Consider the following 13517-nt stretch of genomic DNA (forward strand, 5'->3'; position numbering starts at 1 on the left):
CTTGGTTTGCTGATGGCAGCCTTCGTGCTGTGTGCTCATATCACCTTCTTGAGCAAACTCTCTGGTGTCTCTTCTTATTAAGGGCACTGATCCCATTATACGGTCCCTCTCTCATCCTACATTACCTAATTACTTCCCAAGGGCCCCATCTCCAAAAGCTGTCATATTGGGAGTTAGAGTTAGGGCTTTAGTGTATGAACGCTGAGGAAACAAACATCCAGTCCATAAGAGGCACAGATAAGCCACGTATCTCAGTCAGGTCCAATTAATGAATAAGTGAGGAAACCAATATGGAAATCCACAGAATCAGACTCCAAAATCCTTACTCATAATAAATATATGGTATAGCCTCTTTGGTGTCCCACAACCATAGGCCTTAGTAAGTGGAATAGAAGGAAATAGACACAATGGATTAAAGTTTGTATGGAATTATAATCTCCATATTATCTTCCTTCAACATGTTTTATCTGTCAAAGTAATATATTTACTCTTTCAGCATATTGACTACTGACTGTGTAGTCAGCCTTTCCAGTAAAGCCCCCAGACTTTAAACATTCGTAAAATTATAATTAAAATTCATTATTAAAAATAAAGTTCAAAAAAAAAGTTCAAAAGGTCTACCCAGATTTGTTAACAATTCTCTGAAGCCTTTAGTCCTTCATTTGAGTTAAAGTCACATTAATTTGGTACAGTGACACTAATTATTGAATCCTGCTAATAGGCTCTGATTGGCTTTTCTTAAAAATCAAAGAAATTTCTTGGAGGTAATTGAACCTGGTCAATCTGTGTAATAATAAGCAATAAACTCCTACCAGAGGAACAGTCAACATGATACAAGTAATAATAAGGGTTAACACTGAGGGTTTATATGCTTAGGGTTATTTATTATTTATTAGACCACGGATCTGAGACTTAATATAGCATGCCATTATGAATTCTTAACTATTTTAAAGCATAGTGTATTATTTTTGCTCTCCATTTTATAGTTGAGAGTCAGTTTTATATGTCTGATTAACAGGATGAATGCTTGTATTCATCAGCACAATGATTCTACTTTTGTGATCTAATCTAAATCTTAATTAAGTCTATGGGGTTAACATAAGGGTGGAATCAAAGCCAAAGAATAGTTGCCTACAGGACACATCAGACACGATACAGGCAGTGAGAGGTAAACTTGGGCTTTAGGTCTGAACACTCTGATTTCTAGTAGAATAGCTCACCTCACTTGCTCTGTGGTCTTGCATTCAACATGTGTGACATTTAGGGATTAGCCATGAGAACAAAATGGATTCATTCTTTGCCTTGAGTAAGCTTATAGTCTAGTGTAGAATTATACAATCTATTTCTTAAGGTTCTGTTTATGTGACTTAACTATAGGAGTTATCACTTCTGTATGTAAATCTTTCTTTGAAGATATTTGAAAATGAGTCCCAAAGACAATGTTTGGATAACGAGCATTTGGAAGACCAAGATGTATTGTACACTGAAGATGATTTTGTATTGTTAACAAGATATCTATGAAAGAATATATTTTTATGGTGCACAATGCGATGATTTAATGTACTTATACATTGTGGAATGATCACCACAATCAAGTTAATTAATACATCCATCACCTCACCCAGTTACTTTTTTTAATAATCTAAATATACAATTTTTATTGTCAGTCATACTTCAATAAGGCTGGGGAGGAAAGAATGTTCTTATGATCATATTGTTTTAACCTGTTCTCATCCCCCAGCAGAGGAGAGCCTGAGATTTTGGAGTATAAATCATTTATTTTAGAAAGGGAAGGCGGGGGTATGTAGGGAAGAGTGGAATGCTGCAGAGACTGAAACAGGAAATGAAAGAAAGCCAACATGAAGGTCCTCTAAAGGGACATTGTTTTTCCTGATTATGCAACATCTACTGGCCTTCAGATACCAACTGGAACATCAGCTCTGCAGATTTTGGATTTGCCAGTCCTCACGATCATGTCAATCAATTCCTTGTAATAAACCTTCCTACATATATAAATATATGTGTGTGTGTATATATAATAAATCTCTATATAAAACCTTTCTATATATGTATACATCTATGCATGTATATATATATGTTTATGTATATATGTATATATACACACACTATTGTTTACAAACTATACACACACATATTCTGCATATATTCTCTCTCTCTATATATATATGCATACGCACATACACACACAATTGATTCTCTTTCTCTGAGGAACTATGACTAAAATAGGGTATCAACTTTTTTCTAGACTGGAAGTTGTCTGAGTCATTGGCAGATACATGCAGGTATCTTTTAGATAAATCTGGGGCAGACATGGAGAATTAAGTGATGCAGCTCAAGTAAAAGTGCCATCAGGTTATATCTGTGGGAAGCTGGTTTGTTGCAAAAATAGTTGGATTAGAAATTAGGTGGAGAGGATGTGAAATAGGGTGCCAGAGGCATTTGGCACATTTACTTACAAAGAAAAGTTGTATAGCTTCTAAGGTTAAATTTAAGCAAGTCACATAAGCTCTTTTATCCTCCTATATGAAATTGAAGAACTCACAATTTCCTTGTTTATTTCAACATTGTTTTTCCTTCTCTAAAAATCTGATTCTCAATTCCATTGAAATTGTACGTGAAATTAGACATCATAATTGTTTACGCAGAAAAGCATCAATGGCTGAAAAGAAAGGGGAAAAAAAAGAAGCAAGTAAACAGAATACGATGTGTCTTTGTCTTTGGTGACAGGATTTTTATTCAATGCATGATTTATTAAAGGAATTTGAGCTATTAAATCAGGGCAGGAGAGAATGAAAATTCATATCCTGTTTATAATGAGGCTTTGAAAATGATGCCAATTCATTAAACAGTCACTTGATGAATATTTATTAAGAACTTACTATATTCCAGGAATTTTGCTATGTAGGAAACATTAGTGAATTGGACAAATGTACTTCCTTCCCGTGTGGAGTTTACTATCTAGTGTGGAGTACAAAGAAAATCACCATGTGAACAGCTTCCCGGGTACACAAAGGTTAAAGAAAGTCCTCCCCAAAGAATATAATATGATCTTTGCTCTTCAGAAATACAGGGCTTCAATAATAATAGAACTCACTTACATACAATTGCCAAGAGCCACAGACACATTCTTTTAGCTTAGATAATGGGAATTTCATGTCAACAGGATCACAAGTGTTAAAAAAAAAAATGTAAAGAAAAGAAAGGAATGAAACAAAGCCTTGATAGCCATAGTCAATTCTCACTAAGAATCGAATGTCTTTCCAAAAGTTAGTCTCTTACAATTATTTATACATTGAGTGTTTAGTCATCTGGTCTCCTAGCAGTACCTACTCTAGTGTTTTTCCATTAAGGCAGCTTAGTCACTGTCTCTTCTGCCTCTATACTTTGCTGACTTCAACTAATTGCTTCTCTGTATAACTCTTATTGTGGGAGGATGATTGGGCTGCAAATCATCCTTTTGAGTAAGCCTATTATGCGAAGTCCCTTATAGGCTTCTGTGCAATTTGTCAGAAGGCAATGTGTGTTGTGGCAATGGAAGGTGATGGTGTCTAATGCAATAGCCTGCAGCTACTTCTTTCAGAAGGGAAGGCAGTCATAAAACAAAAGATTTCTACATTGCAGAGACAAGATGGGTAAACACATTCTTTCATTCTCTCTTTCAATCCAAAAAAAAAAGAAAGTAAAATAATAAAGATCTGCTCTGCACCAGTGTTCTAAGACCTAGAAAAATCAAGGATGTCCTTGATTCTTTAAAATTCTAGTTCTCCATTCCATTGAATTGGTTAATAAACTATAGCTCATGACATCAGGGAGCCTCATTTTTGTCTAGCAGGTAAAATAGGCATTAAAATAGAATCTTACAAATAAATATGCACCTGAGAAAATATTAGAAATCCCTATGCTCCTCAGACCTGCTTACAATAAACTTCCACCCAACGTTTGATTTCCTGTATCTCCCCCAAATTTCTGTGAGTTCCTGGGATATGCTGCATTAGTCTTGCCTTTACCTGTATACTTACATGTTCTCTCATCTGGCTTGCTTCTATACTATGAAAGATTTATGCATAAAAGTCAGTTGTTTCATTGATTTCCAACAAAAAACCCCTATTAGCTCCTAACCATTTGAAGTTGATTTTTATTGATAATTTTATGAGTCATAAGTTAAGGTTACATCTCATAGGCCATGACCTACAGAGTTTCTCAGTCTATTTAATTTTCTTATTAGGCCCACATCCAATGAGAGGCTTGAACTCATGACCCCACAAGCAACAGTCACAAGCCTTACTTGAGCCAGACACCCTACCCAGCTTCTCTTTCAGATATTTGTGATAGGCAATCTCAAAGAGAGCCCACCATCAAACCCACTTCCTGGCATTCATACCCTTGCATGATGTCCTGCCTTTGAGTGTGTACTGGAGTTATTGACTTACCTGTAATAAATAGAATATGGAAGAAATGATAAGCTGTCATTTCTGAGATTAGGTTATAAAGAAATGTGGCTATCATGTTTGGTGTTCTCTTACATTCTCTTGGACTGCTTGTCTTGGGGAAGCTAGCTAAGACAGCCCCATGGAGAGGCCATGTGAGTGAACTTGCGAGTGGAGGGTGTCAGGCCCAACACCACCACATGAATGAACTTGAATATGTATCCTGCTCAGGTTAGCTTTGGAATGACTACAACCCCAGGCAACATTGACTGCTTCCTAATGGGATATCCTGAGCCAGATCCACCAGCCAAGCCACTCTCAGATTCCTAACCTACAGAAATTGTATAATAATAAATGTTTGTTGTTTCAAGCTATTAATTTTAGGGGGTAATTTGTTATCCAGCAGTAGGTAACTACTACACTTTTCAGTCAGTTAACTACTCACTGAAGGTGTATAAAGAATAGGCTTAAGCACTACTGTTCAATACACTGATAGTAGAAAGAATTAGAAACTGTTTCTGCTCCCAAAGAGCTTCTGAACTATTGAAAGTAAATCAGGATCTAGATAAATAAATAGAAAGTAAAAAGGAAGAAATCTGGGGGATCCCTGGGTGGATCAGCAGTTTGGCACCTGCCTTTGGCCCAGGGCATGATTCTGGGGTCCCAGGATCGAGTCCCACGTCGGGCTCCTTGGATGGAGCCTGCTTCTCCCTCTGCCTGTGTCTCTCTCTGCCTCTCTCTCTCTCTCTGTGTCTGCCATGAATAAATAAATAAAATCTTAAAAAAAAAAAAAAAGGTAGAAATCTGATCAAGGAATATCCCACCCCACCCCAACCCCGCCTTTCTTTTTGTTTCTCTTTAGACTCTTTCCTGTTGATCTCTATCAATTTCATTAATGTGCTGAACCCAAATAGTGAGCTTTATAGGAAAACTGAAGGGTATTCTCTGCACATATTTTTAGGTTAGCAGGTATCTGAATTTCAGCACAGTTGTAGTAAATAACTGGGACTAAGGTATCTTAATTTTTCCTGCTGGAATCCTGCTTACATTTGACAATGTTGTTTTATGCCAAGCATAAGAGGCTTAGCCAACAGGAGAAAATCTCTTGAGACAGCAGCGTGTTGCAAGCCTGAGCTGAGCATTATAAGGCATACCTTGGTTTTCTTTGTTTTATTGTTTATTTTTAATGTGCTAGATTTGAGATTAAACTGTTTCACCAAAGACCATACAGGCTTAGATATAACCTTGTTAATCAGCTGACTCTGCAGCCTCATTTTTCATTGTCCATGGAGGCTCTAGGTTCCAGCCCTATGATAGCTTTTGCATCATCCTGTGTGTTCTAAGACCTCCGCTAACCCCCAGGCCTTAGAACATACTGTTTCATCTGTCCGAGATTCTTTTCTCCATTTACCTGGGTAAAGCCTACTTATTCTTAGGACTGATGCACCAGGTCTTCCAGGATGTCATCCATAAGAGAATTCAGAGGATTCAATAGTTTCCTCTTCCTGTTAGAACCCTTTATGTTATTTTAAATTGTTTGCTTAAATAGTAAGACCAGAGACTGGACACCACGGAGCCCATAGGCTATAAAGGCTCTACTCAGGCCCCAGACAATTTTTTTTTTTTTTTAGTAAAACAAAGCAAAATAAAAACAAAGCTGATACTGAGTATTTTTTAAGAGTTTAAACTCACAAATTCTCCTAATCTGCCACTGCTTCTTACTGGCTTGTAAAGGGCTGGCATTCCCAGTTTGCATTACTTGCCTAACCTGTGGTATTTACATCTGAGACCTGTGTCCCTTGAAGACAGGGACATTTTCTTGCTCATTTTCATATCCATAGTATCTGTCATAGTTCTTGGCACATTTGTGTGCATTTATGTAAGCAATTACTGAATGAATGAATGAATGAATGAATGAATGAGCAATTTAATTATTGACCAATAAACTGTCATACTCTAAGCTCTGTATGATTAGGATGCTCATCACCTCTCTCTAGCTTTGATGTCTTCAAGCTGTTTGCCAGCTTTGTTCTCCACAGGGAGCCATTCATCAACATTCTGATGAATGAATGACTTCCAAATAAGCTCTAGAGAGCCAATGCCAGTCCCCTGTATTTCATCTTCTCAGTACCATCCTCCTTTTAAAAAATTCCTCTTTATTTTGTCCTTATATTATAAATGAGATATTTTTAAATAGTTTTGTTCCATTTTCCTCCCAGCTAAGAAAGAGAGGAAAACACATATGTTACACTCAAAACCCAAAACTCTTACTGATACCAATATTTTCTTAAATGATTTTTCTTAACTGCCTACTTTACCATGCAAGACTCTTTTCTGGCAAGAGATGGTAGCCTGACTCCAACAAATTTAACCATGAAGAATCTTTTTGGCTGACCCAGCCTAGAAGAGAGCTAGTCTTAGCAGTGACTCCAGAAAAACACACACCTTATAATTCTTGTTTTCTATTCTTTCTAATTGTGATTCTTTTTCAGACCATTTTTTTTCATAGTATAAGAGTCCTGTATACAAGGGCTTAAAGCTTAGCATCCTATCCTTTCTGCACAATTGAAATTGAATCTCAAATTAAAAATGTGTGAGAAGAAGAATCAAGAAGAGTTGATTGGTCCAAGGAAAGACAAGTGCTCTAACCGGGCCAATCCAACTGGTCAGAAGATTATGATAGGCTCCCTCCTGAGTCTAGGAAGACTTGGTACCTTGTTTAACAAGCTCCTGTGGAATGATATGAATTGAAAGGAAAGCTGGAGGTGGTTTGGGTGGGTTTGAGCTTTCCTGCACACAAAAAGCAAGGAATGTCCATGATGACTATCTATGTGCCAGGAAGCATGGATAAAAAGGAGAATTAAATGTGGTCTATGCCAGAGAGGATTTCCCAATCAAGTTATAGTGTCAGGTCATATCATTCTAAGTAAAGAATTATGAATAAAATTTAAAGGCAAAAATAAGTGTTTATTAGAGTTATTTCTTAGAGTTATTATTATTAATGTTATATCTTATGTTTCAAGTGAGCATAACTCACTGTGATTTTCTTGTTCTGTCTTTGGGAAATTTTAGCAAATGTATATATTGACATTTTCCTTCCCAGATTCCTACCCCTCTCTTCCTTCTATCAATCAATCAAAGTGAATTATCTTTAAAATGGACTTGGAGCTTAGAAATAAGAGGTTAGAAATGGTATCACCCTAGACAAAATAGAACCCAAACTGATTATTTTGTGCCTGAGAGAAGCAGCCCATAAAATTTCACTTCCAGAGAGTCAAGTGTGCCATTTTATTATTAGAGGAATTATTTTTTTAAGTGTTTCAGGGGCCCCTGGGTGCCTCAGTTGGGTAAGTGTCTGCCTTCAGCCCAGGTTGTGATCCCAGGGTCCTGGGGTCGAGCCCCACGTTGGGCTCCCTGCTCCAGGTGGGGGTGGGGGGTGAGGATGGGGGTCTGCTTCTCCCTCTCCCTCTGCTCCTCATCCCCATTTGAGCTCTCTCTCTCTCTCTCTCAAATAAATAAATAAAATATTTTAAAAAGAATGTCTTAAGCTTTTCTGACAAACTCTTCTCCTTTAGCTCCTCTTAAAGACTCCAGTGTCACCAATCTTCTAATTAATATAAAAATCAGCAGTAAGTGTAGTGAGAAAATTTGGGAAAGGATCATACTTAGGAAAGCTAGACATGTGGAGGTCATCCCGGATCCCTCTTCCTCCCTCCCTTCCACCCTCATTCTTCATTTACACCTTTGCATTTACATCAGTGTTTCTCAACAGTGCACATAATAGCTCCCCACAGCAAAGAATTATCTGCCTTATGATGTCAATCGTTTCAAGGTTGAGAAACCCCACTGCCGAATTTACCTCTAGAGAACATTCCAGGTAAGTCCACTGCCCTCTGTCCTCAGTCCTACCATCCTCTCTCTCATGATGTCTTTCAGTTGCTTCCTCATTGGTTTCACAAACTCCCCTCTTGTCTCCTTTAACCTCTGCTCCATAAAGCAGCCAAGTGAACTTAAAAAAAGAAAAAAAAATCAAAGTCTACTGTGTAAATACCGCTTAAGCCTGTCCAATAGTTTACCTTCACCCTTAGGGAGAGCTGGAGAAACAGGCAGGGGACAGATCACATAAAACCATGTAAACCAAGTTAAGGAGTTTGGATATCACTCTCATTCTCTTCTCTTTCCTTAGCTCACCACCTTTCTGTAATCTTCTTTCTGTTTTAAGAATATCCCAAACTCCTGGTTTGTGGCTTTATGGCTTTGGTACTTTTTAATCCCTCTGTTTGAAGTGCCCTTTCCATGGATATCTACTTAATTAACTTTTTCCTGTCATTCAATCCTCAGAGAGAGCTTTTCTGTCTAGTTTGAAATTGCCCACACTTTCATGTCCTCTCACTTTCGATCCACTGTCTGTCTTATTTATATTTGTATTCATCTATGTGAAATTTATCTAATTTTTTTTTAATCTTTGTGAAGAGTATTATCTAAAACAGGACTTTTAGATCATGGTAAAAATGATAATCCCTATTCCTATACTTCATAAAGAAAGCCCGTGTAGTAGGTAGAAAAATGTTTCCCCAAAGGTGCCCACTTTCTACCTGTGGATCTGTCAGTTTACTTGGAAAGGAATTAAGGTTACAGATGGTATTGAGATGGCTAATCATCTGACCTTGAGATGAGATTATTCTGGATTATTCAGGTGGCCCAATGTAATCACAAGGGTCTTTATAAGTGGAAGAGGGAGGTAGGAGAGGCAGTATCAGAATGATGTGATGTGAGAAACACTTGGCTGGACTTTGTTGACTTTTTGATGTAAAGGGGCTTCCAACCAAGAATACAAGAAGCCTCTGGAAGCTGTTAAAAGCAAATAGATGGACTCTTCTTTAGAGCTTCTTGAAGGAACACAGTCCCGCTAACACCTTGATTTTATCTCTCTGTAATCCACTTCAGGCTTTTGACCTTTCGAATAGTAAGGTTGTATATTTGTGTTGTTTTAAGCCACTCAATGTGTGGTCATTTGCTATATCAGCAGTAGGAAATTCACACAGCCCCTGACATCTTTACCTTTTTCACCTTGTTCATGCTGGTGTCTCCAGGGTTTAGAGCTGTACCGGAACACATTATAGGCACTCAGTTTACTCATAATATCCATGGAGTGAGTGAAAAACAGATATAAACATTAACTGTTAGAGTTAAATACCATAGATTTGAGTTCTAAGTCGACTAAATAATTTTGATGTTTAGGGCAAATTACTCATCCCATCTCCCTCAGTTCCAATAACTTCGTTTTTACAATAAAGAATATGACTCCTGAATTTTAGGTTTTTGGGGAATTTTAGGTTGGTGTCCTTTATGAGAGTCCTTAAGAGGGAGCTCTGGCTTTCTTCTGTTTATATACTCCAGAGTGTCCTATATATACAAGATCAGTTTGAGTGGGGAGAAAGTATAGATTATAATTAAAACAGGTCTTCATGGGATGTCTGGGTGGCTCAGTGGTGGAGCATCTGCCTTTCACTCAGTGTGTGACCCGGGGGGGTCCTGGCATTGAGTCCTGCATTGGGCTCCCCACAGGGAGCCTGCTTCTCCCTCTGCCTGTGTCTCTGCCTCTCTGCGTCTCTCAGGAATAAATAAATAAAATCTTTAAAAAGACAAAAAAACAAAAAACAGGTCTTCATCTTTTCTATTCAATCATCCATATTACCTTGTTTAGTTCTTACTTCCCTTAGAGCCTGAACATGAAGTAATTTTATTAAAAAAGAAAAAGGGGGTGCCTGAGTGGCTCAGTTGGGTAAGCATCTACCTTCTACTCAGGTGATGATCTCAGAGTCCTGGGATCAAGACCCCTGAGGAGAGTTGGCTCCCTGCTCAGCGGGGAGTCAGCTTCTTCCTTTCCTTCTGCCCTCCTCGTCCCCACTTATTCACTCTCACTAGCTCTCAAATAAATAAAATCTTTTTTTAAAAAAAGAGTACAGCGATTTTCTCACTGTTATGATTCTGACAGAACAAGATGACAAAAAATAAATAAGCATATAGGAGGTAAAATTATTTTTTTAAGTTTGAATCACTACGTGGACATCAGATATCTTCTGAAAAGAGGGGAAGTGTTGGAGATTATTAGCTTTAGAATCAAATAGACCTCTGGTCAATTTACTTTGTTCAGCAAGGTTGCCAGATTTACCAAATAATAGTACAGGCTGCCCAGTTAAATTTGAATTCCACATAGACAACAGAACAGAAAGTCCTTTCCTTTTAGTATCAGGAAGTCTCAAATACTGTATGGGACTTACTTACATTAAAAAGAAAGTTTGTTTATATGCAATTCAGATTAAACTGGGTGTCCTGTATGTAATCTAATGACCCTAGTCTTGCTCACTGTGTGGGCTAGGGTAAATTATTTAACTGCTATATGATTCAGCTTCTGATTGGTAAGTTGGATAATCTTGGTACCCACTCATTAGTTTTTCCTGAGAATTAAAGGAAATAATGCACATGCTCATTTAAAAAGTGACTAACAAAAACCTCTCAACAGATTTGGTATTAGTTTTCCAGATAGTGATTGAATATTTAGATATATGACAGTAAGGTAGATTGGAGAAAACATCAATATAAATTAAAAGCCGAATTTGTGTAATTCGTCTTCATTTGATTAAAATAAACTTTATTAATTGATATTTCTATCAAACAGGTGCCTGGAACTTTAACTAAACTTTAAAAAATTCTCACGCAAATTTTTCTTGGCAGAGAGACAAATTCCAATAGCACATAACTTTTAGAGTTGACCCCTAATGCTTGATCTATATTATCCACTGACAAAATAATGACAAGATTGCAAGTCAACATAAATAAGACAAAACGGAAGATCTAACCCAAGGGCAAAGGAACTGTTTTGTGCTAACAAGGAATGAATGGGTAACTGGTTCCTTTGTTGGCTCCAATGTCTAAACAGCTGTAGACTTTATGCTTTTATTTATTCTTTTGAATGTTGCTAACTCCGAAACTCCACCGAATAGATTAACATACCCATTGTCTTTCTAAATTGTCACATCTCTCTGTATGTGGAGGGTGATCAGCACAACCATTTGATTTCAGATTGCTCAATGTGGGTGCTTTTCTAGGCTGAATGCTCTGTGTTTAATTGGACTAAATGGCCAACCAAACCCCTGGAATATAGGAGGAAGTCTCTGAAACTAGCACTTGAACGTATAGCCTATAAGGATGCTACACAGCTTGCAATTAATTTAATGCCATGTATTTAGCACGGTTGCTGACTGCCAGAAGCTTTGTATTCTGCTAAACATCTACTCGTTAAGCATTTGATTTCCTTGTGAAAAAGTATCATTTTATTTCCATTTGGAAATGGAAATGAACTATTTCTACTTGTGTGTGTGTGTGTGTGTGTGTGTGTGTGCTGTAGTTCATTTATAGATACAGAGAGTGTATTTTTCCTGTGAAGCTAATTAAACAAGACCAGACTGAGGTGACTCTAATGCCACGGTGGCCTACATAGGCAAACAAGAATCTCAGCTTGTACGTGCTTCAAGATTGCAAACTTGAAACTCTGAGGACAGCCAATCACAAACAGCCAACTAGGTTTTAAACTGTAGCCAACCAAATGGTTTCCTTTCTTTCGTTTCTGCATTTTCTCTGTATAAGTCTTTCCCTGGCTTCTGTCTGTGGAGTGCTCCTAACTATTTGTGGTTTGGTTCTGCCCCATTCCAAGGGATTTTTGCTCAAAGAAATTCTTAAAATTTCTGATATGCCTCAGTTTAGCTTCTACCACTCAATATCCCCAAGCTCTTTTGATGAGGTGCCACTTGGAGGCTGCTACCCAAGCAAGTCCTACTGTAATCCTTAGAGAAGCAGATCTAGAAGTAACAGGTTGTAGGGGCATTTTCCAACCGGTCTTGTGATTTATTACTATTAATACAGTTTTGAGGCTCAATGATACATTTAATAAATTTAGCCAAATAGGTATCTTATTAGTTAAACAACATCGATGCATTCAATATATATATCAAGTACCTTCAGTGTGAGTGGGGAGTGTTTGCCAGAGTGCTAATAATTTTGCATTTGTCAAAACATATGGGAGGGTAGGAACATGTGAGTTTCCTTCATCGTTGATTTTGTTTCCATTAAGGTTTGAAAACTAGTGGATGACAGAGAAAGAGAGGTGCTATCTTTGCAAAACTGATTCAAAAACCTCAAGTATGAACTTCTAATGTTCCTGGAAAAATGACTTAACTGGATCTTATAAAGTATTCCTTTTTTAAACATTATTAATTACTTTTTGTCTGTTTCTTTAAAAAAAAAAACTAATTGGAGCTCTTTGGATCATCGTTCTTGAGTGCTGATATCACAGAAATAAACTATTTTTTTACATTATTCTTGGTTTTTTTCTCCTGCATTTATGTTCATGTAGATATGATAGGAATCATAGGGTTTAGAATGACATTTAAGTCAAAATGACATTAAAGTCATTCTTGATATTTGTGAACTGTGTAAACTTGACCCAGTAAATAATCCTCAAAAAGTTTTATATATCCTTATGTATGTGTAAGGATTATCACATCTACTTCGAAGAGGTGTAATGAGGGCTAAAAGAACAAATACTTGAAAAGAGATAAAACTAGATATCACATAGTGAGGTCTTTACATTAGTAGAAAAGGATCACAATATCCAGTCTAAACTCTTAGTGTCAAACATTTCAGAATTCAGAAACTTCTTTCCAGATTTTAGGAAGATAATATCGAGCATTTATTCCATATTATATAGCACCGACACATTAATAATTCAATAATTTTTTGAATATTAAGACAGATTTTTAAAATACTACAATTGACTTACATCCTTTCAGGTCAGGTCCTGCCATACAATGAGTGTAGGTCAGGTCAGATTTTGCATGAACAAGTGACAAAAATGTATTATTAAGAGATTTGGGGTTTCAGAATGGAAGTTTATCATAGATCTTACAGGAGGTGATATATTTTAAATGCTTAGCAAACATCTGGCTATAGCCTGGTGCATATGAAGTGCTCATCCCTCCTTGACCTTGTCTCTTTCCTTCTCCCTAA

The 13517-nt window shown here is 37.1% G+C and overlaps 1 protein-coding gene across 24 annotated transcripts in view; it reads right to left on the reverse strand.

Annotated features, from left to right (window-relative positions):
- LOC144306156 (uncharacterized) overlaps window positions 1–13517 on the reverse strand; it is a 65545-nt gene that overhangs the window by 39167 nt on the left and 12861 nt on the right. For 4 of the 24 annotated variants that reach the window (XR_013373244.1, XR_013373246.1, XR_013373243.1 and 1 more), the window contains 4 exons: window positions 9510–9550; window positions 8308–8457; window positions 5084–5201; window positions 2564–2680 (listed from right to left, as the gene is read on the reverse strand). The exons of 7 other annotated variants lie outside the window; for them this stretch is intronic. Coding sequence is in view for 2 of the 17 variants with exons in the window: in XM_077885645.1 (XP_077741771.1) it covers window positions 5084–5099 (16 nt within the window). In the remaining 15 variants the exon portion in view is untranslated. The remainder of the gene's footprint in view (window positions 1–2563; window positions 2681–5083; window positions 5202–8307; window positions 8458–9509; window positions 9551–13517) is intronic. 13 more of the 24 variants (XM_077885615.1, XM_077885620.1, XM_077885546.1 and 10 more) reach the window with 8 other exon arrangements.

This window comes from Canis aureus, chromosome 3 (assembly GCF_053574225.1).
Source record: "Canis aureus isolate CA01 chromosome 3, VMU_Caureus_v.1.0, whole genome shotgun sequence".
NCBI lineage: Eukaryota > Metazoa > Chordata > Mammalia > Carnivora > Canidae > Canis > Canis aureus.